Source organism: Sinocyclocheilus grahami, unplaced genomic scaffold (genome assembly GCF_001515645.1).
Source record: "Sinocyclocheilus grahami isolate Dianchi unplaced genomic scaffold, SAMN03320097.WGS_v1.1 scaffold1092.1, whole genome shotgun sequence".
NCBI lineage: Eukaryota > Metazoa > Chordata > Actinopteri > Cypriniformes > Cyprinidae > Sinocyclocheilus > Sinocyclocheilus grahami.
In genome coordinates, this window is record NW_015506271.1 from 129,902 (window position 1) to 150,530 (window position 20,629).

The window sequence follows — 20,629 nt, forward strand, 5'->3', positions numbered from 1 at the left end:
CCCCATCATCCGCATATAACGATTTACCCATATCTTGCTGTAAATTGAATTGAATATATCATTTATCATTATATTGAATAGAAGAGGGCTACACACACTCCCTTGCGGAGTTCCATTTTCAACTGCATAAACAGTAGAACAAGATGTTCCCACTCTAACCTGAATTTTCCTCTCAAATAAAAAATCCAACACCCAGTTATAACTTCTTCCTCTAATTCCCATATTCTTGAGTTTTATAAGTAGCCCTTCTTTCCATAACATGTCATAAGCTTTTTCCACATCAATAAAAACTGCAATTACGACTTCTTTATTTATCTGTGCCTTTCTTATTTCTGATTCTAAACATAATATTGAATCCATTGTCGTTCTACCTTTCCGGAAGCCATTTTGATGAGGAGTAAAAATACCTCTGTTTTCTATTACATATGTAAGCCTATTTGTAATCATTCTCTCCATAATTTTGCACATGTTTGATGTTAGTGCTATTGGTCTATAATTTGTTGCTTCTGACGTATCCTTGCCAGGCTTTCCTACAGGGATAACTATTGCATGTTTCCATGCTGAAGGAAGTTTGCCCTCTGCCCATATTTTGTTGTATAACTTCAGTAATTTAAAAAGTGCTACATCTGATAATTTTCCTATCATACTATAACATATCTCATCCTGCCCAGGAGAAGTTTCTTTTACTTTAGCAATTGCTCTTTTTAACTCATAAAGTGAAAAATCTGCATCTAGCGGGTTTCCACTTGCTTCACACTTATTCACTTATTCAAGATTTTCTCTCCTAACTCTCTCTCTACACTTCTTAGCCTCTTCAGTCAAATTACTACTACAATTTACTTTTTTACTTTTGTTAGCTAGCATCTCTGCTTTCTCTTTATTTGAAACTGCAATTTCATTTCCATTCTTTAATACTGGCGTGTTAAAATCCTTGCAAATACCTCCCATCCTTCTAATCATACTCCAAATATCTGAAATCTGTATATCCCATCCAATACTATTACAGTAATTTCTCCAATAGTTTCTTTTAGCTGTTTTAATAGTTTTCCTTACTATAGCTTGTGCTTTCTTATACTTTATAAGGTCAGAGTATAGATAAGATGATTTAACTTTCTTAAATGCTTTATTCCTTTGTTGTATAACTTCTTCACACTTTTTATTCCACCATGGAACTGACTTCCTTTTCCTAACTGTTGTTTTCTTTCCTATTATCTCTGTCGCTGTTTTATGTATAATATTACTTATTTTTTCATTATATTCTTCTATTCCATCTTCCTGGTCTTCCATTTCAATAATTCTATTACTACAAATATAACTGAATATTTCCCATCCTGCATTCTTTAATTTCCACCTTTCTAGGTTTCCTTGTTCTGCCTTTTGTATTCTAACACCAATTCTGCTTTTTACTGGATAATGATCACTCCCTACTGTTGTTTCCTTCAAAACTTTCCATGTACATATGTTTGCCATATTTTCTGATACCAATGTAAGATCTAGTATGGACTCCTGGCCATTTACAATGTTCACCCTCTTATACCCTTAGACCAGGGGTACCTTATACCCTTAGACCAGGGGTACCTTATACCCTTAGACCAGGGGTACCTTATACCCTTAGACCAGGGGTACCTTATACCCTTAGACCAGGGGTACCTTATACCCTTAGACCAGGGGTACCTTATACCCTTAGACCAGGGGTACCTTATACCCTTAGACCAGGGGTACCTTATACCCTTAGACCAGGGGTACCTTATACCCTTAGACCAGGGGTACCTTATACCCTTAGACCAGGGGTACCTTATACCCTTAGACCAGGGGTACCTTATACCCTTAGACCAGGGGTACCTTATACCCTTAGACCAGGGGTACCTTATACCCTTAGACCAGGGGTACCTTATACCCTTAGACCAGGGGTACCTTATACCCTTAGACCAGGGGTACCTTATACCCTTAGACCAGGGGTACCTTATACCCTTAGACCAGGGGTACCTTATACCCTTAGACCAGGGGTACCTTATACCCTTAGACCAGGGGTACCTTATACCCTTAGACCAGGGGTACCTTATACCCTTAGACCAGGGGTACCTTATACCCTTAGACCAGGGGTACCTTATACCCTTAGACCAGGGGTACCTTATACCCTTAGACCAGGGGTACCTTATACCCTTAGACCAGGGGTACCTTATACCCTTAGACCAGGGGTACCTTATACCCTTAGACCAGGGGTACCTTATACCCTTAGACCAGGGGTACCTTATACCCTTAGACCAGGGGTACCTTATACCCTTAGACCAGGGGTACCTTATACCCTTAGACCAGGGGTACCTTATACCCTTAGACCAGGGGTACCTTATACCCTTAGACCAGGGGTACCTTATACCCTTAGACCAGGGGTACCTTATACCCTTAGACCAGGGGTACCTTATACCCTTAGACCAGGGGTACCTTATACCCTTAGACCAGGGGTACCTTATACCCTTAGACCAGGGGTACCTTATACCCTTAGACCAGGGGTACCTTATACCCTTAGACCAGGGGTACCTTATACCCTTAGACCAGGGGTACCTTATACCCTTAGACCAGGGGTACCTTATACCCTTAGACCAGGGGTACCTTATACCCTTAGACCAGGGGTACCTTATACCCTTAGACCAGGGGTACCTTATACCCTTAGACCAGGGGTACCTTATACCCTTAGACCAGGGGTACCTTATACCCTTAGACCAGGGGTACCTTATACCCTTAGACCAGGGGTACCTTATACCCTTAGACCAGGGGTACCTTATACCCTTAGACCAGGGGTACCTTATACCCTTAGACCAGGGGTACCTTATACCCTTAGACCAGGGGTACCTTATACCCTTAGACCAGGGGTACCTTATACCCTTAGACCAGGGGTACCTTATACCCTTAGACCAGGGGTACCTTATACCCTTAGACCAGGGGTACCTTATACCCTTAGACCAGGGGTACCTTATACCCTTAGACCAGGGGTACCTTATACCCTTAGACCAGGGGTACCTTATACCCTTAGACCAGGGGTACCTTATACCCTTAGACCAGGGGTACCTTATACCCTTAGACCAGGGGTACCTTATACCCTTAGACCAGGGGTACCTTATACCCTTAGACCAGGGGTACCTTATACCCTTAGACCAGGGGTACCTTATACCCTTAGACCAGGGGTACCTTATACCCTTAGACCAGGGGTACCTTATACCCTTAGACCAGGGGTACCTTATACCCTTAGACCAGGGGTACCTTATACCCTTAGACCAGGGGTACCTTATACCCTTAGACCAGGGGTACCTTATACCCTTAGACCAGGGGTACCTTATACCCTTAGACCAGGGGTACCTTATACCCTTAGACCAGGGGTACCTTATACCCTTAGACCAGGGGTACCTTATACCCTTAGACCAGGGGTACCTTATACCCTTAGACCAGGGGTACCTTATACCCTTAGACCAGGGGTACCTTATACCCTTAGACCAGGGGTACCTTATACCCTTAGACCAGGGGTACCTTATACCCTTAGACCAGGGGTACCTTATACCCTTAGACCAGGGGTACCTTATACCCTTAGACCAGGGGTACCTTATACCCTTAGACCAGGGGTACCTTATACCCTTAGACCAGGGGTACCTTATACCCTTAGACCAGGGGTACCTTATACCCTTAGACCAGGGGTACCTTATACCCTTAGACCAGGGGTACCTTATACCCTTAGACCAGGGGTACCTTATACCCTTAGACCAGGGGTACCTTATACCCTTAGACCAGGGGTACCTTATACCCTTAGACCAGGGGTACCTTATACCCTTAGACCAGGGGTACCTTATACCCTTAGACCAGGGGTACATTATACCCTTAGACCAGGGGTACCTTATACCCTTAGACCAGGGGTACCTTATACCCTTAGACCAGGGGTACCTTATACCCTTAGACCAGGGGTACCTTATACCCTTAGACCAGGGGTACATTATACCCTTAGACCAGGGGTACCTTATACAGTACCTTATACCCTTAGACCAGGGGTACATTATACCCTTAGACCAGGGGTACCTTATACAGTAGCTCCTTCAGTTTCCACCCCAATATCCCACTGTATCCTTATTTAACCTTCAGATATACTTTCCCTTCTACCCACACTATATCAGCATCTTCTACCTCTCTCTATATACTTATCCTACATTCTCTTCATTAAACCTGTATTATTCAGAAACTGAAACAACACATTTATCGTACCATTTTCTTATATCTGAGTCTAATATATTCTTTAATGTTAACACTTTTCCTTCATTCTTCCATACTTCTTCTCTTAGCACTTCTCTTTCTTCATCACAACCCTTACAATTAATAATCACATGTTCTACGGTTTCACTCTGTCCACATTTCTCACACAATCCCGTTGGATGTTTAGATATTAAATGTAATGTTTTATTCAAACCTGTAAGTCCCATTCTTAGTCTTTCCTCCCTCCTATTTCTCCCACTTTCTTTTGTATTGCATATAAATGTCTCCCTTTAGTCTCATTATCCCAATACTGTTGCCACTTTTAATTGCCACCTTTCTCCTTTATTACTGATTTTATATCTCTTATACTATGTGATAGCTCAATTTCTACTATTTCTTCATCTACTGCTTGCTTAGCTAATTTATCTGCTTCTTCATTTCCTTTCATTCCCACATGGGCTGGAACCCACATAAACTGTACTTCTATTCTAATTTGTTTTAACTCAAAGAGATTTTGAATGATTCCCAAACTTGCCTACCCCTGCCTTAGACTGATGAAGTTGCAGGATATACTTTTATATTTTTCTAAATACAACAGTAACTTGTTTTTTGAATTCCTTACACAAATAATTACAACCATGGAAAAAAATTAGGACCTTATTGCTGCCTATGGCAGGTATTCTAATCAAATTCAAATGTATGGATAGAATACTGACTTCTTTTTATGGAAAACCATTGTAGTGAACACAATTTAGGTTTTGAAGAAATGTGTACCATTATTCTTAATAGCCTCGTCTGCTGTAAGATTGAAAAGATTTAAACAATAAATATAATTAAAAACAAATGCAATACAGTTAAATCAGGAACAACGAATACATTTAATTTGTGTTAGGACTATAAGTCATGTTATAGAAGTTTTTTTTAGAAGTCAAGTAATCCAATAAACAAGTTTAATATAAGTATAGTGCAGGTCTATACTGGGTGAAAAGATATTGTTAAATTATTAGTTTTAGTATTTCAAACAGATACAAAAATCTGCCTGTCAGGTTAATTAAATCATGTTTGCTATTGATTCATTTTGCTTGTTAATTTGATTGTTTATGGTATTTAATTATGCACCATTTGAAGCCATACAATCAGGCATTCCTTATTATGCAACAAGAGAAATTCTGCAGTCAAATTTCATGTTTGGATGCGCATTATTTTGTCATGTTCCACTACAGAGGCAGAAGTCAAATGTAAAACAGGCGACCAGCCTGTGGATTGTAAATCCATAGAAATGAACGCGACACAGTGCAATATCATTCTTGGCCACAGAGTGAAGACAAAACCAAATTTACCAGAAAACATATCTAGTCTGCTCTCCATATAACAGGTAGTACACACACTAATAAATGCTAACTCTGTCGTTCACATTATCATAAAATATAAACATTTCATGCATTAAACTGTTATAACATTCTGTTAGCAAGTATGTACTTGAAGGGACAAGAAAAAGAAAGAAGCACTTAAGAACAAACATCCTTCTGCTATTTCAAGCTCCCAATGGAGCAGCATAAAATAAGATCCGTTCCCGAACCCCTGCTAGAGCACCACGGACAAATAAGTGGTTCATAATCTGGGAGTCTGCTGTGCGGTCACATTTGGTGCACAGCTGTTGTCAAATGCAACTCAGACCACATAAAAAGAAGACGATTCTAAAAAACTGTGGCGACAAATTGAAAACATGGAGAAATAGTCTGGAAAAGCATTCTTGTGTCAGTCAGCAATGTCCTTCAATATCCTCCAGACAGACTACTTCTTTTTTCCCTTTAGAAATGAAAAAATAAGAGAGGTATGAGCATTATGGCAGACAGAAATTCATACTTCCATGAATTCAGTTACATTTTCATGAAATTGTAAGAAACTACAGTGTCCCCAAAATGATTTGAAGCCTTGTGACTAAAAACATTTTGAAAAAATGACTCAGAAAAGAGAAATTAGTTCTGAGAAAGGCTTACAGACACATTTGTAAGTGTGTAGCATCAAAAAAATCCTATACTGCACCTTAGTCTTTCGTCTCTTTTTCCCAGATTTAAGCTCCTTTGCACTTTTCAAAATAGCACTGAATGTTTCTGCGGACATGCGTGTTGAAACCTGGATTTTTATTGGAGATAGTTTAGCTGTCAAAAAGATGGGGAAATGATTTACAATCTCATTTGACCAAACCAAAAGTGGGACACAATTATATGAGTAACTTCACATTTCACATGTGGAATAAACTCCAAAATGTAACATCTTTGCACGAGGTCACTGCAGCCTTATTTAAGTTGTATTTCCATATTTCTATAAATCCATACTTGCTTGTCTCTCTCTCAGGGCCTCTAAAAACACTTTTGCACCATCTTCTCCAATGTGATTCTCACCGAGATCCAGTTCGGTCAGGCAACTGGAGAACTTAACTACACTGAAAGACATTTATAGAAACATACAGTATACCGAGACAGCGCAAGCATGTCATATTTTCTCAAAGAGCATCACTTGATGAGTCAGGATCAACAGTTCAGACATATGCTAAAACATGTACTCAGTGTAGCCAATCCAATCTTAAGTCTACCATTTAACAAACACACTGAGAAACAGTAACAGCTGTAAATGATTTTGATTGTAAATGCAGACAGAGTGTATTTTAATCAGTGTTAATGAAAAATATTCAGTGTGTTGCCAAAGAAATCAGTTTCTGGTTCACTTATAACGTTAGCCAAAGTTGTTTTGCGCCAAAAACAATGATAGTTTAATTATTCATGATCATTTTTCCACTCTCTCTCTCTGGCCATTCCTGTTTTACAGGAAGCGAAGTAGCAGCGTAACTACAACAGCAGCTTCCTATTGTGCTGATAATATTTCCGTCTGGTGTGCAGTCAAATTACGGTTATATACAGTAAAAAAGTGAAATTCTGAGTTATTGATTATTTCCTATATAATATGAAATGGTCATAATGATAACATGAGAGGGGGAAAGGGGTCTAATTTATATGAGAAAGGGAACCACATTTATATCCAAATGACTTTACAACACCAAAAATAAGCTACTTATATTATTTGGATTCAGTCAGATTTACTGTATTTCAAACACTATGCGAGTATTTCGCTGAATCGTTTTATGTCACCTCATTTGCAATTTACATTGTTACTTAGTTTAGAATGTATTTTGACTTTCTTTTCTGAGTTCTGAGTTCTGCATGTAATGTGTAAAACTTTACTTGCAATGCTGGTTCTTCTACACAGCAGTGAATGCTGTAATCTGTTCATAAGGATGCAGAAATAAACAAGTGCTGCATACGTATTGCAGATGCTTGCGTAATACAGAACTAGGCCGTGTTTTGCTAGAAAAAAAGAATCAAGAATTGCCTCATATAAGACTACTTCGAAAAGTTTCGGTTCGCAGTCATTTTTTATTAGTCTTCTTGAAAGAGAGAAGGGAAATGCTTTCTTTTTTTAATAGCTACTATGATCATAGTTATCATGAAACATATTACGCACGTCAACATCTGTCCAGAAACTTCCTACAGTAAATGTAGATTTATGTGCGGCTAGGGGATCAGCAATCTGACAGAAGATATAGCTTATGTGGACAAGCACCCTGAGAACTGAAAGCAGAAGTTCTTGACTGAAATGTACTAATTTGGAATGTTTGGAATTTCACTCTAATAACTAGGTCAACCGTTATATTGAATCTGACCTCTGTGCATAAAATATGATGTGAAGACAGTAAAGACTTATAGGAAGCAAAAGACGATTTATTCCTAAACAGAACAGACACAGCTAGATCTCACAGCACGTTCTTATAAAAAGAAGTGCACCTGTACCTCAAATCTTCAAAGTATTTTTACATGCAGATAATATAAAGTTAATGAAACTAAAGGTCACTTAAGTGCACTTTAAGAGAGAACGGTTTCATGACACTTTTAAAAAGTGCACTTTGTAATAATGTCAAATTATGAGTTTTACTTTAAAGTGCATTTTAAATAATTGTTTGAATAATTATGGGCTCTAACTTAATGGGACTGTTGACAAATATACTTAAATGACTTTTAGAGTTAGATTTTAGATTTAGTTTGACCTCCATTTACTCTCAACTGTGCCCTGATGCTGCCATGCTGATTTTTGTAATGAATTGAGCCTCATGCTTGAACTGTTTAATTGCATCAGCGAATCAATCCTTTACCTTTTTAAAATTTATATTAAATCCTGAAATTTAGTGTAATATATACTCAGTCATGTACTGAGGAGGTGACACTTACATGCAAAGGATCTCCAGGAATTGATTTAGTTGATTTGGTCCCTCCTTTCCTGAGCCATCAATGGAATTATCACACATGTGCAGCTTCTCTAGCCACGGGCCTCCTGCGGTCCTATGGCCGCTCTTGGTTTTTTCTCTTTTCTTCTTTGTCTTCTTCCCTAACCACAACATGACATTCATAGCTGAGAATAATCTAGCATCCATCAAAAAGACATGACTCACTGCCTCCTCCCATTCATCAACAGATGGAATTCATTTTTATGATAACAGCACATAAAAAACAAGATAAAATTAAACTGGGAAGCCATTTTAAATCATTAGGAGAGGCCTATAAATTAAAACACACACAGTGGCAGAGAGACGTCTCTCCCTGAGTTTTGGGGGAAACAGCCAAATGCCGTTGGCCTCACTGAGCAAGTGACAACCAGCTTCACTCAACACCACAAACCACAAGTTCCGACAGCTGACCGAGAGTAATATTTCACTTCTCAAACATTCCAAACCCTGGCAAACAGCATGTTCAACTGGCGAAAACAAGCACTGACCCTTGCCAACAGACATGGACGGGGTGAGCCAACAATACCTGACGAACATTAGCCGGGTTTCCATCCAAAGTTGCGAATTTAACTTATGCGCAAAATTGGAATATAAAAATACTGTTGCAAATAGTTGCAATACAGTTGTATAGCAATATAGCAATAGTTAAAAGTTGCAATAGTCTTTTCTTCCCTATTGTGACATATAGCCAAAACAAACAGCTTCTTGAACAGGAAAAAATGATGGTGCTACTTTGTTCATTGGGAATTGACTGGATAATTAGATCATTGTCGTTTGATATTGCTGTGCAAACTCATGTGAGCCAAGCTGTGAGCCAAGCTGTCCCGCCAGTGGACACAGAGAAGACTCAAATTTAATTCATTTAAAATGTAATATAATGATGGGGACAAAGAAACTGGTTGATATTCTGTTGAAAAGCAAACATTTTAAATAGTAATTCTAAATAGTAATAATTCTAAATAGTAATACATTTTAATAGTAATTCTTCGTAAACTTCATGTTGTTGAGTTAAAAAATGATTTTACACAATAAGCATAGTTAAATTTGTCGATTAATGTTACTAATTTAATTATATTATGAGTTCCCCCAAAAATTTTTATCAGCCAAACCCTGAAGAAGTAAGTTATTTACTTGAAGTAATTCTCTAATGTTGGTTAATGGTCCCATTACATGCAACTAAACAGATTATTTAAAAAAACAGATCGAAGTCTGCACATATTAGTAGAAAAGTAATAAATTTAAAATACATTTATTTCATACTATGTATAATTCAAATCTACATATTTACTGACATATCACTTGAGACTTACTGATACAACAATTATCATTAAACTTTATTTGGAGTACTTCTTGTGCACAATGCACATTTTCTAATATTAAGCCTAAAATGTGTTTTAATGTCTCTATTGATGATTATTGTATGATCTTTGAATAATATCAGACTTTAAATGCAAGATATTTAAAGTGTACCTGAAGTATACTTGCAATAGTTCCACTTTAGCACAATCAAATATACTTCAGTATATCTTTAGTTGGAGTTCAGCACTGCTTCTGCACAATTAAAGTGCATTAAGTGTAAAATTAGTTGTTACAATTTAGTAGACTTCAAGTATAACCGTTTAGTATAGCAAAAGTACAACTGCAGGGTATTTTTATTAAGCACATAAATATGTAAATGTATTAGTATACTTAGCAAGAAAACATTTATTTTAAATACATTTTATTATATTTATTTTTCACTAGGGTGACCAAAAAAATCATATTGTAAATGAACACAGTGCTGCTCTATACTCTAACACGCAGTGCAGCTGAAATGACTATATACTTTTTCATTAAATTGCAGCTTTTGATTTGATAATCATGAATCCATTTTATTTCAATTGATTAAGCACCCCCATTTGTTCATTTTAATGCTACATTTGATTCAATTATTTATTAGCTTCTCTTCATTCCACAAACCCTCAAAGGGTTGCGGACCCTCTTTGGGAAACCCGATTACTATGTAAATAGTAAGTCATGAGACACAAATGGGAAAGAAATGGCCACAAATCTATGCATAATATAACACAAAATAACTTACTTTGTTTAAATGAGTTTGTTGTATATGTGTGTATATCGGCGCGCAGTAGGTACTGTACATGTGACTGTGCATACACGTATGTCCTACACAGCCCTCTGTGACCCTATGGTATTTCCTGTTTCTCCTCCACATTGTCTCTGTGGATGTGCTGTGTTGTCAAGGTGCTGTAATAGGAGTCCTAAGCAAGTATATTTGCTCAGGTGGTTTCAAAGGAGGTTTTGTGCAAGTGTGTTTAACAAAAGGGACACCAAGAGCCCATAAGAGCTCCAAGTGATCATAGCAATAACTGTGTGAATATGCATATGCACTCAGTAGTTTGGAAAATTAGTGGTACCTTTGCTCTTTGCTTTCTTTTGTCTGGAAGATTTGGTATTGGTCCTTTGGGAGATCAACTCTGTTTCATCTAAAAGAAAGAAATGCTTGAATGGCATCACTTTGCACAAAATTAGGTTACATTACACCCTTTAATGTCTTCCGGTAAGTGTTGGGGGAAAAAAACGATGAGATGATCATTTTCATAATTTAGTCTCTTGACACATTCCATTCCATAACATTACACACTGCATGTATGTATCCCACTCATACACAACTGTATACCATACAGAACTCTGAGGTTGTATTAGGTTTAGAAAAACAGAAAAGCCTTAAGAGAGACATCTTATATTGACTTTTTAGGATAAAACAAGTCCCTGGGGATAAAGCAAGTCCCTGAGGCACAATTAATTCAGCAGTCTTACTATTGATAGAATGAATTAGGTGAGAGCAGACAAACTCACATACACACCTGTGATGGATGTGGTCCTGTTTTGGATCTCTGCCAGTTTTTGGCTGTTTTCAGCCACAGGTTTCAGCAGCTCAATGGCACCCCCACACTGCAGCTCATTGCCATTGAGGTAGAGCTCTCTAAAGATGTGGATTGACCAATGAATGCATTTAACTTAACATTAAACTATAGAGTCTGTTATGTGTGACGTGATGTCAGAGGTCCTTAACACACAGACAACAAATTAGGCCCCTGTTTATCAGTAAAGGATGATGAAAAATTTGCTGTATTTTCTCAATCGTAATGACTTGCAAGAAGGACATTGTTAAGGCAGGTGTTTTAATTGTATCTTGAGTTACAGAAGCCCTCAAACACAATAGCTCAATCGCTTCTTCATTCATGGTTGATGAATTCATTTCTTGACAATACCCTATGCAGATTGCATCTGAAAAGAGCTTCACTTTAACCTTTATAAAGTGCATTTTTTTTATAGAACCTGCACAGCTCTGTCTTATGAAACTGATTTACAAGCGGCTTGTTCTCAAAAAAGTGCATCCAGGATGGCCATGTGCTTTGAGATGACTTCCACATTTCTGGGTGCCTGGAAATATTAACTTCACACACATTTATAGCCTCATTTTGTCCTCACTCCCAGTTCTTCTTGGGAGTACTGAAGCTCAATGTGGACACATTTAGATGATCCACATGCTTTAGTGTGATGGATAGCATGGATGGAAATAATTCCTTCCTGCCATGGTATTGACCACCTCATTGAGACGTTACCTAACCCATGTCTTGAGTGCTCCATTATGTCACTTATTGTGCGACAGCACGACATGTCCGATTTGAGCCCTGCCTAGAAAATCTTTTTTGTTCCATCTGACATTCCAGCATGATATTAAGCAAACATTCAAAAACCAAAAAAATAAAACTCTCCTGGCTAGAGGCCAGCCTATAACAGGCCAGTGAGCAGTAGGGATGATCATGCACACAGACATCACCAGCTATGCAAACATGGTGGTGAAGTGTTGGCTGTATTGACTTGAAATACACTTCCTTCTTAATAGAAAATATGCAGATTGCATCTGAAAAGAGCTTCACTTTAACCTTTATAAAGTGCATTTTTTTTATAGAACCTGCACAGCTCTGTCTTATGAAACTGATTTACAAGTGGCTTGTTCTCAAAAAAGTGCATCCAGGATGGCCATGTGCTTTGAGATGACTTCCACATTTCTGGGTGCCTGGAAATATTAACTTCACACACATTTATAGCCTCATTTTCTCCTCACTCCCAGTTCTTCTTGGGAGTACTGAAGCTCAATGTGGACACATTTAGATGATCCACATGCTTTAGTGTGATGGATAGCATGGATGGAAATAATTCCTTCCTGCCATGGTATTGACCACCTCATTGAGACGTTACCTAACCCATGTCTTGAGTGCTCCATTATGTCACTTATTGTGCGACAGCACGACATGTCCGATTTGAGCCCTGCCTAGAAAATCTTTTTTGTTCCATCTGACATTCCAGCATGATATTAAGCAAACATTCAAAAACCAAAAAAATAAAACTCTCCTGGCTAGAGGCCAGCCTATAACAGGCCAGTGAGCAGTAGGGATGATCATGCACACAGACATCACCAGCTATGCAAACATGGTGGTGAAGTGTTGGCTGTATTGACTTGAAATACACTTCCTTCTTAATAGAAAATATACTAGAAAGTTGTTGGTCTTGCTCTGGTCCTACTGAAACATTTTCCCCCGATTTTACAGCAAATGCACATCCCCAAAATTCACCGGATAGAGTAATTCTATAAGTCTCAGAGACATATTCCCCCTCACATAAGGACAACTTCAGATCCCAGAGTACCTCCAGCACCCCAAAATGTAGGTGCAAGGCCCAATCAAGTGGCTGCATTATACAGTTTCACTGTGTACACCCAGTACAGGAGTGAGATGCCAGGAAGATGCCCTAATATACAAAGTTAATGTATGTGCACAAATAGATTTGCACACAAATCCTTCGGTTTTCCTTTATGGGTCATATATTTCAGTTCTTTGGTCTCCTTTTGAAACCAAGGATATTTTTGGAACCACTGCTATAAAGGAATAGCATTAGAGTTTTATCTATTTATTTATTTCAGGTTTATTTGACAGGGACAATGCACATCAATAATACATAAATGTACAATGTGCCAGAATTAGCCAGAAGGCTATCATATCTGCATGACTGAATTAACTGTGAAGCATCTCCACAGTAAGTCATATATTAGTCTTGGCAGCTCTTGAACCACATTAGCTCTAATGTTCACTGTAAATTAGGCTGGACTCAATCTATTTAATTGGCCTAGTCCTGAACACTCACATAACCTTTTCCAGATCCCATTCTCCTCTTTCATCTCCTGTTGTTTCCTGTCTCTCTCTTAACTTTCCCATCACAGAAAGGCCAAAAATATAGCTTAAAAAATATATTTTGGTATACTACACTCAACACTACATTAAATGAACTAAATCTTTAGAGGTGGAGCAACTAATATGGCAGGACTGAGGCATTTCTAGAAATTCTTGGTACTGTATGTCAAATTATTATTTAATATTGGATTGTCAAAATAGCCTTTCTTTAGGTCCACATAAGAGAGGGCCCTGTAACTCATGTCCACTCATGAAACCCCTGTGGCCCAGTAAGATGTCGTCAGCTGTAAGCAGTCATCAGCTGAAGCTCACATTCATGAATATGTGATGAAATGTTTCTGCAGAAGCTGATGGATCCCAGGAGTCACAGATATGCATAGGTCAATGGGAAACATAAGCATCAGTGGTCATAACAATCTGTACCTCACGGAACTGTTGGTGAGGAGTGAAGCTAGCAGAGTTCCGCTCCATGAACCCAAACCACAATAACACAAACTCAGGGAGGATATTCGACTGGCCCCCAAACCTCCACTCAGCAAACCTTTCAACCCTTCCGGTTCCACGCTGAGAGAGAAAGACAGATATAGAGAACATAGAGGCCATTATTAAACCTTTAAAAAAATACTGTACATGCTGAAACTACTGAAACAAAGCACACACAAAAAAATTTGATGTGAGCACATCAGGGAGCCAATAGAAAACCAATGCATTTAAATGCAAAAAAATAATGTGTTCTGTCTGAAAGGCCCCTAATAAAAAGTAATGTTAGTTTGATTCCCGGGATTTTGGCAGTTTATTAAAGTGCCCCTATTATGCCATTTTTAAGGTTGCTAATATTGTTTTATGAGTCTCCTAAAACAGGTTTACATGCATGCAAGATCAAAAAACACGTTAGTTTTCTCAAAAAATTGATTTAATTTTACCTAATTTCTAAATGATTCGTAAACGACTCGTGTGAAGCAGTTCAAAGAATCAGTCTCTCCAAACCCCTCCTTTCCGTGATCCCTCACTGCAGTGATTGGTCAAATGGCGCAGTCCTTTGTGATTGGTCTCACGCGTACAGTGCGTGTCGGAAACTAAACGCCCATTGCCATGACGGAATGACAGCCCTGGAGACTTGTCAGTACATAGAAAAAATGGTATCGATTGTACCTTACCAATTTGAGCCGGAGTCTGATGATGAAACAGTTGAAGTGGCTGATCGACAAGAGACTGATTTGCAAGCACGACGGGAGCAGGACGTTTCTCAGTGGTAAGTGTCAAGTGTTAACAAGTTTGTGGTAATTATAAGATTATAAAATTTACTTTCACAGCGTAGGATACAGCGTCTTCTCGACATGATGTTAACCACACGGAAATTTTACTGTTTGTGGGCGGGCAAGTTGACGACATAGAACGTGGGCAGACATTATGCACATGTGTTACTTCGTGACGTAGAGCCGTAACAGAATAAGATTCGAATTCCTGACGACTCGTTTAGGTGATTGCGAGCCGACTTTTTTGTTTTGATAGACAATAACTTTATTTCACGAGTTCACACTTACTTATAATGAACCGAGTAAAGTTTATGCGTATTTGGCGTGCTGTCCGGGGAGAGGGCTCCGAGCTCGGTAATTACTCTCGAGCCCGGGGTCCTCCCCCTGGCCGGGGAGAGGGGTCCGAGCTCGGGATTAAGCCCGGACCCAGAATGCCCCCCCCGAGTGTTCTTTCCCGTGCTGGGGTAGGAACGGGCTGAAGGTGAGGAGTCGGGGTGGTGGAGGGATGCTAAGGACGGGAGATAATGGAGGTAAGGCTGCTTTGATTATTTATAGAGGTTCTCTCTTGAGCTGATTGGATAGATGGTGTAATTACTGATGATGAACTGGCCGTGTTAATTATCTGTGCGCGCTCCTCCCGAAACTTGTTATTAATTATTATCTGTGCGCGCTCCTCCCGAAACTTGTTAATAAAACATCACTTATCGTGCACTGTCGGCTTCACAACTTTGCATATAGTTTATGTTCACATACAGCTACATGACACACTGCATGAAAGGTAATATTCGAAAAGGCATAATAGGGATCACACCTGTTCTCAGTCACGATCACCATCACCTGAGTTCTGATTCCTCGCACCTGTCATCTGCAATCAAGTCACCACTCATAAGCACGCTCCTTCTAGTCACGCACCATCCGGTCCACCGTTCACTACACAGAACATTACCAGACTCACTGAATGCAACTTACCTGTTTATTCTTACCTCTAGTTTTCCGAAGACCTTCCATCGTTGTTCTCCTCTGCTCCTGGATCCCGTATTCTCCGCAAACCTGCAAAGAACCAAACATCAATACACAGCTAAGAATTATTGGACTTTACTTTGTTGAATTCTCATCTGCCTTTGGTCCAGACTATCTGTCTTTGCCATACCTGTCAATAAACCTGCCTTTCATTCACTTACCTGTTGTCTCCGGCTTGATCTGTGACAGAAGACCGGACCAAAAAAAAAAATGCTTCACCCCACGGCTATAGAAGTTGCCGCGCGGTTTGCCGCCCTAGCTCACCAGGATCTCCCATTTGTGGAGAATGCTCGCTCCAGTCACAGAGCTCGCTCCAGTGCCGGCCCCAGCCACAGAGCTCGCTCCAGTGCCGGCTCCAGCCACAGAGCTCGCTCCAGTGCCAGCTCCTCGTAAGTGCTTCCCAGTCCCTGAATCCAGCCCAGACTGGGCTCCTGTTCCCGAGTTTAGCCCACAGAGGGCTCCTGTTCCCGAGTTTAGTCCAGAGAAGGCTCCAGTCCCCAGTTAAGCCCAAAGAAGGGTCCAGTCCCCGGTTTTGGCCCAGAGAGGGCGTCGGAGCCCGTTATTCAAGTGTTTTTTTTGGGGGGGGGGGGTTAGTATAGGTCCGGCTGTAGTGTCCGGGCCGAGTGGCGAGGCAAAGGCCACGGCGGCCGTCCGGCCATGGCGTCCTGAGTTCCCTGCGCCACCATGGTACCCTGGACTGCCTGATCCGCCCTGGAGGTATTCCCTGTGTCCCAGTCCTGCACCAGCCTCCAGGGCGCCGCCCCCCCCCTGGTGGAATTGTTACGGCACGGGACATGCCAACAGGGAAGGGGGAGTAATGTCAGCGAATCACCAGCCTTTGGATTCCATGTCCCAGAATCCTCCCCAGCTCACACCGGTTCTCAGTCACGATCACCATCACCTGAGTTCTGATTCCCCGCACCTGTCATCTGCAATCAAGTCACCATTCATAAGCACGCTCTTTCCAGTCACTCACCGTCCGGTCTACCGTTCACTACACAGAACTTCACCAGACTCACTGAATGCAACGTCCCTGTTTATTCTTACCTCTAGTTCTCTGAAGATCTTCCATCGTTGTTCTCCTCTGCTCCCGGATCCCGTATTCTAAAAACATCAATAAACCTGCCTTTCATTCACTTGCCTGTTGTCTCCGGCTTGATCTGTGACAATGAGATTGTATCAAGATACTGCAAAACATGTTTTTTAAAAGCGCATTGTTACAATCACCATCCATTGTATTTCATTTTCTAGATGTTGAAGTGTAGACAGTGTAACACCAATATACTGTACACTTTGAAGTGACAAACTGGAATACTTGTAGCATACAAAATGTAAACGCAGCATACAAGGACACTCTCAGTGAGCTTGTGCTTAACTATGAATCTGTGTAATTTACAGTGACCGCTTTATAGTTCAATGGAAGCATTCTAGTATTTTTGCTTTGCACACACTTTGTGTGACTCTTTTTTTCCCCCAAACCAGTTAAGTGCAAACCATGTCCCGCAGCCTATTCTGAAGATTTTATTGGTCATATCAATCATAGTGATGACTGCACATGCACAGCGTTGTGCAATTTCTCAAGCTTTCAGGAATTCAAAGTGCATCCGAGTACATTCACACAATCAGATGTTCACTCACTGTGTGTAGTCCAGGCAGAGAGTGGTGAGGTAGCTGATGCCTGCAGCCTTGCCCAGTTTTTCCAGAGACCCTTCAGTTAGTTTGCAATCAAGTAGCTCCAGTGATTTGAAGGGATAAACTGTCCTCCCCCTCTTCTCCAAAAGAAGACACTGTCAGAACAAACACGTGCATTAAATTATACAGCTGAGTTGGTGAAATGCCTCTCATGTGGTGAATTGACAATCATGGATTTTACAATTACTATTCTGCACACAGTCACCTGCATTTACATTAAAACAATGTGCTGGCAGCCACCCATAACACTTTGTGATGGTGAGTTTTGCACATGCAGACAACACATACTTTTTCTACAGAAAATGTCCAAATTTGTTTCATTCAGTGCAACTTCATTTCATTTTTCTTTTAATAATACAACTGTTTCTTATGCACACAACAGAAAGACCACATGATCCATCATAGTCATAGAGATTTAAGGCTGGTTTGCGCACTCACAGTCACTGCTAAGCAATTAGGAAGACATCACTCAACTGGCTTAATGAAATAAATACACAGAGATCAAAGATGCAGTTCTTGACAAAACAGCTGTGTGTAATCGCTATCCAACTGTGAGAAAAAGAATAATTACATACAGGTATCTATTGTAGCCTATATGAAGCTCCCCTCGAACGCCATTCCATAGATTAGTGATGATCTACAGTAGAAAAAAAAAAACTCCCAGAATCTCATCAACATCTTAAAGAATGAGGACCTCTTATAGAACTCCCAGGCACTTATTGTTATAACCGTCTGACCGGCACATATAAATCTGTGTGTGTGCCAAATTGATATGTTAGGATTGTCCTAACAGCATTCAAGTGCAGAACTTCAATTGCATGCTTATCCACCATATTGTTTTCCTTACATTCATTGTCTGCAGGTCAGTGGCATATGGCAGTGATTTTCACAGCATCAAAGCTGTTCTGGAAGTAAATCTCACCCTTTAATTGGACAGATTTTTCCGATTTATATGAGCTGAAGTGTGAACATGTTGCCCCTGGAAGGGAATGAAAATGGGTGTGGACCGCAGGATAATAAAAGTGTGTCAGTAGCCATAACATACAACCAGCAGAAGCATGCGCTGTCTGAAGAGGGGCCTTTTCAACGGCTATACAGTGTGGTTTAGGAAATGAGTGGTTTATGAAACACTATGATATTACAGCATAATTTTGCTAAATTGACACAATTTTGGAAACAGAAACTTGGCCATTTCTATACATTTAAGAGGTGATCCATGGTTGATTTGTTGGTTTTAAACCTGAAGTATACTTCTAAAATATACTTCTCCATCAACTCAGAAGTTATTGATTTGATGGATTTTTCATGTAACTTATTTATTGTGAAGTTGAAGTGTGCTGTTTGAATTTGATTTTAGTAATGCTGTGCATTTTATAATATTATCTACATCTACAGTTGAAATTAAAATATGAGGGCCACTGTTCTCCAACTAAAATTAAACACCTGAACAATTTAAACTAAGTCTTCAAGTTCCAAGTTCCACATTAAGATCTACAGGACAGTGTCTTTCCTGGAGCAGAGTTGATCTGTAACCTACTAGGCTATTTTCAGATTGAGGGCCTTGGCACTCAAAGCCCCCATTGGCTCAAAACAAATCTGAAAAATTGTAAGACACTGCAAGTTGGCTTCAAATGTTTGCTGATAGGCCTACATAATGTATATATCAGTTTTAAATAAATAAAAAAATATTGTTTATCATGTGATGTCATCTCTCAGGTTTCTGTCAAGTTCCTACAGAAGTTACACGTCTTATAGTGCTGGAAAAATAATCTGAAATTTGGCAGTAGCTGAGTAAATCTCATCTTCATTGCGTCTTCATGGGTTTGACAACCCGCCATAGCCTCAGAGGTATTGCGGTTCTTGTTGAAAATACAGACCAGTATTTTCAACAAGAACGTGTTGAAAAACCTTTAATCAAGAAATCAATTCCATTATGCAAATACTGTCCCTTAATGGAAAAGTTCATTTCTGAACCTGCATAAAAGCCTGCATCATGAAATTGATCCTAAAAGAAATACAGATTAATGTTTTTAAAGACATCTAATTCTCTTTACATTTTTATTGTCTTAATTATGTAAAATGGTGTGGAAATGCACAGGCAAAAAGAATGTGAATTATGGAAAGGGAGAAAGAGAAAGCAGGTGCATTTAACATGTAAAGCCAAAATGTTTTGCAACAAAATGCAGAGATGACAGAAAAAAATATTCTGGAATCTGAAATTGTTGTGTAATGCAGAACTCTTTCCAAAGCTCAACTGATCCGGTGTTAAGATAAAATGTTAACAGTTATGCCTCATTACCATTTACTGCTGAAATAAAGGACATATCTTACTGTGAATGATGTGGCTGAACAAAAAAAATTTTTTTGCACAGGAAGGTTTGGGTTGTATTGCAGCAGACTTGGCTGCCCTGTTGTACTCTTTCTCTCTCTTGTGTGCTGGAGCAAGCATCCTGAGACTACAAGATTTTGCATAACTGCCAATCACAAAACTAGGATATACAGTAAAGTGGGATCGGTGCTCACCAGCTCAACTATATCTTTTTGCTTGAGAGACAGACTCCAGATGTGGAATTCTTGTGCATGTGTGTAACGCTCATCTCGTATAGCCATTAACAGAGGCTGAAGGCTGGGGAGAACAGTGTCTGAAGGCCCACAATCTGGAAATGACAGCATTATCTACAGGAGAGGGAGAGGGACAGACAGAGGCAGTGAGTGGGAAGGAGATGCATGCAGTAGACATTTTAACAGAACATTAATAAAAAGGGAGTCTCATTAAATCTGTCAATGCACATGTCCATTTCAACCCAAAAGCGGGGTGAGGGGGTGGGGGGGGG

General features: G+C 39.7%; 1 protein-coding gene across 1 annotated transcript in view; it reads right to left on the reverse strand.

Moving 5' to 3' along the window:
- Positions 1-10,960: 10,960 nt before the first annotated feature.
- The window catches only part of LOC107566681 (uncharacterized), a 17,602-nt gene continuing 7,933 nt past the window's right edge, over positions 10,961-20,629 (reverse strand). Inside the window, exons 4-6 of the mRNA XM_016252192.1 lie at positions 14,251-14,391; positions 11,437-11,555; positions 10,961-11,055 (exon numbers count right to left, since the gene is read on the reverse strand). Coding sequence (XP_016107678.1) covers positions 10,961-11,055; positions 11,437-11,555; positions 14,251-14,391 — 355 coding nt within the window. The remainder of the gene's footprint in view (positions 11,056-11,436; positions 11,556-14,250; positions 14,392-20,629) is intronic.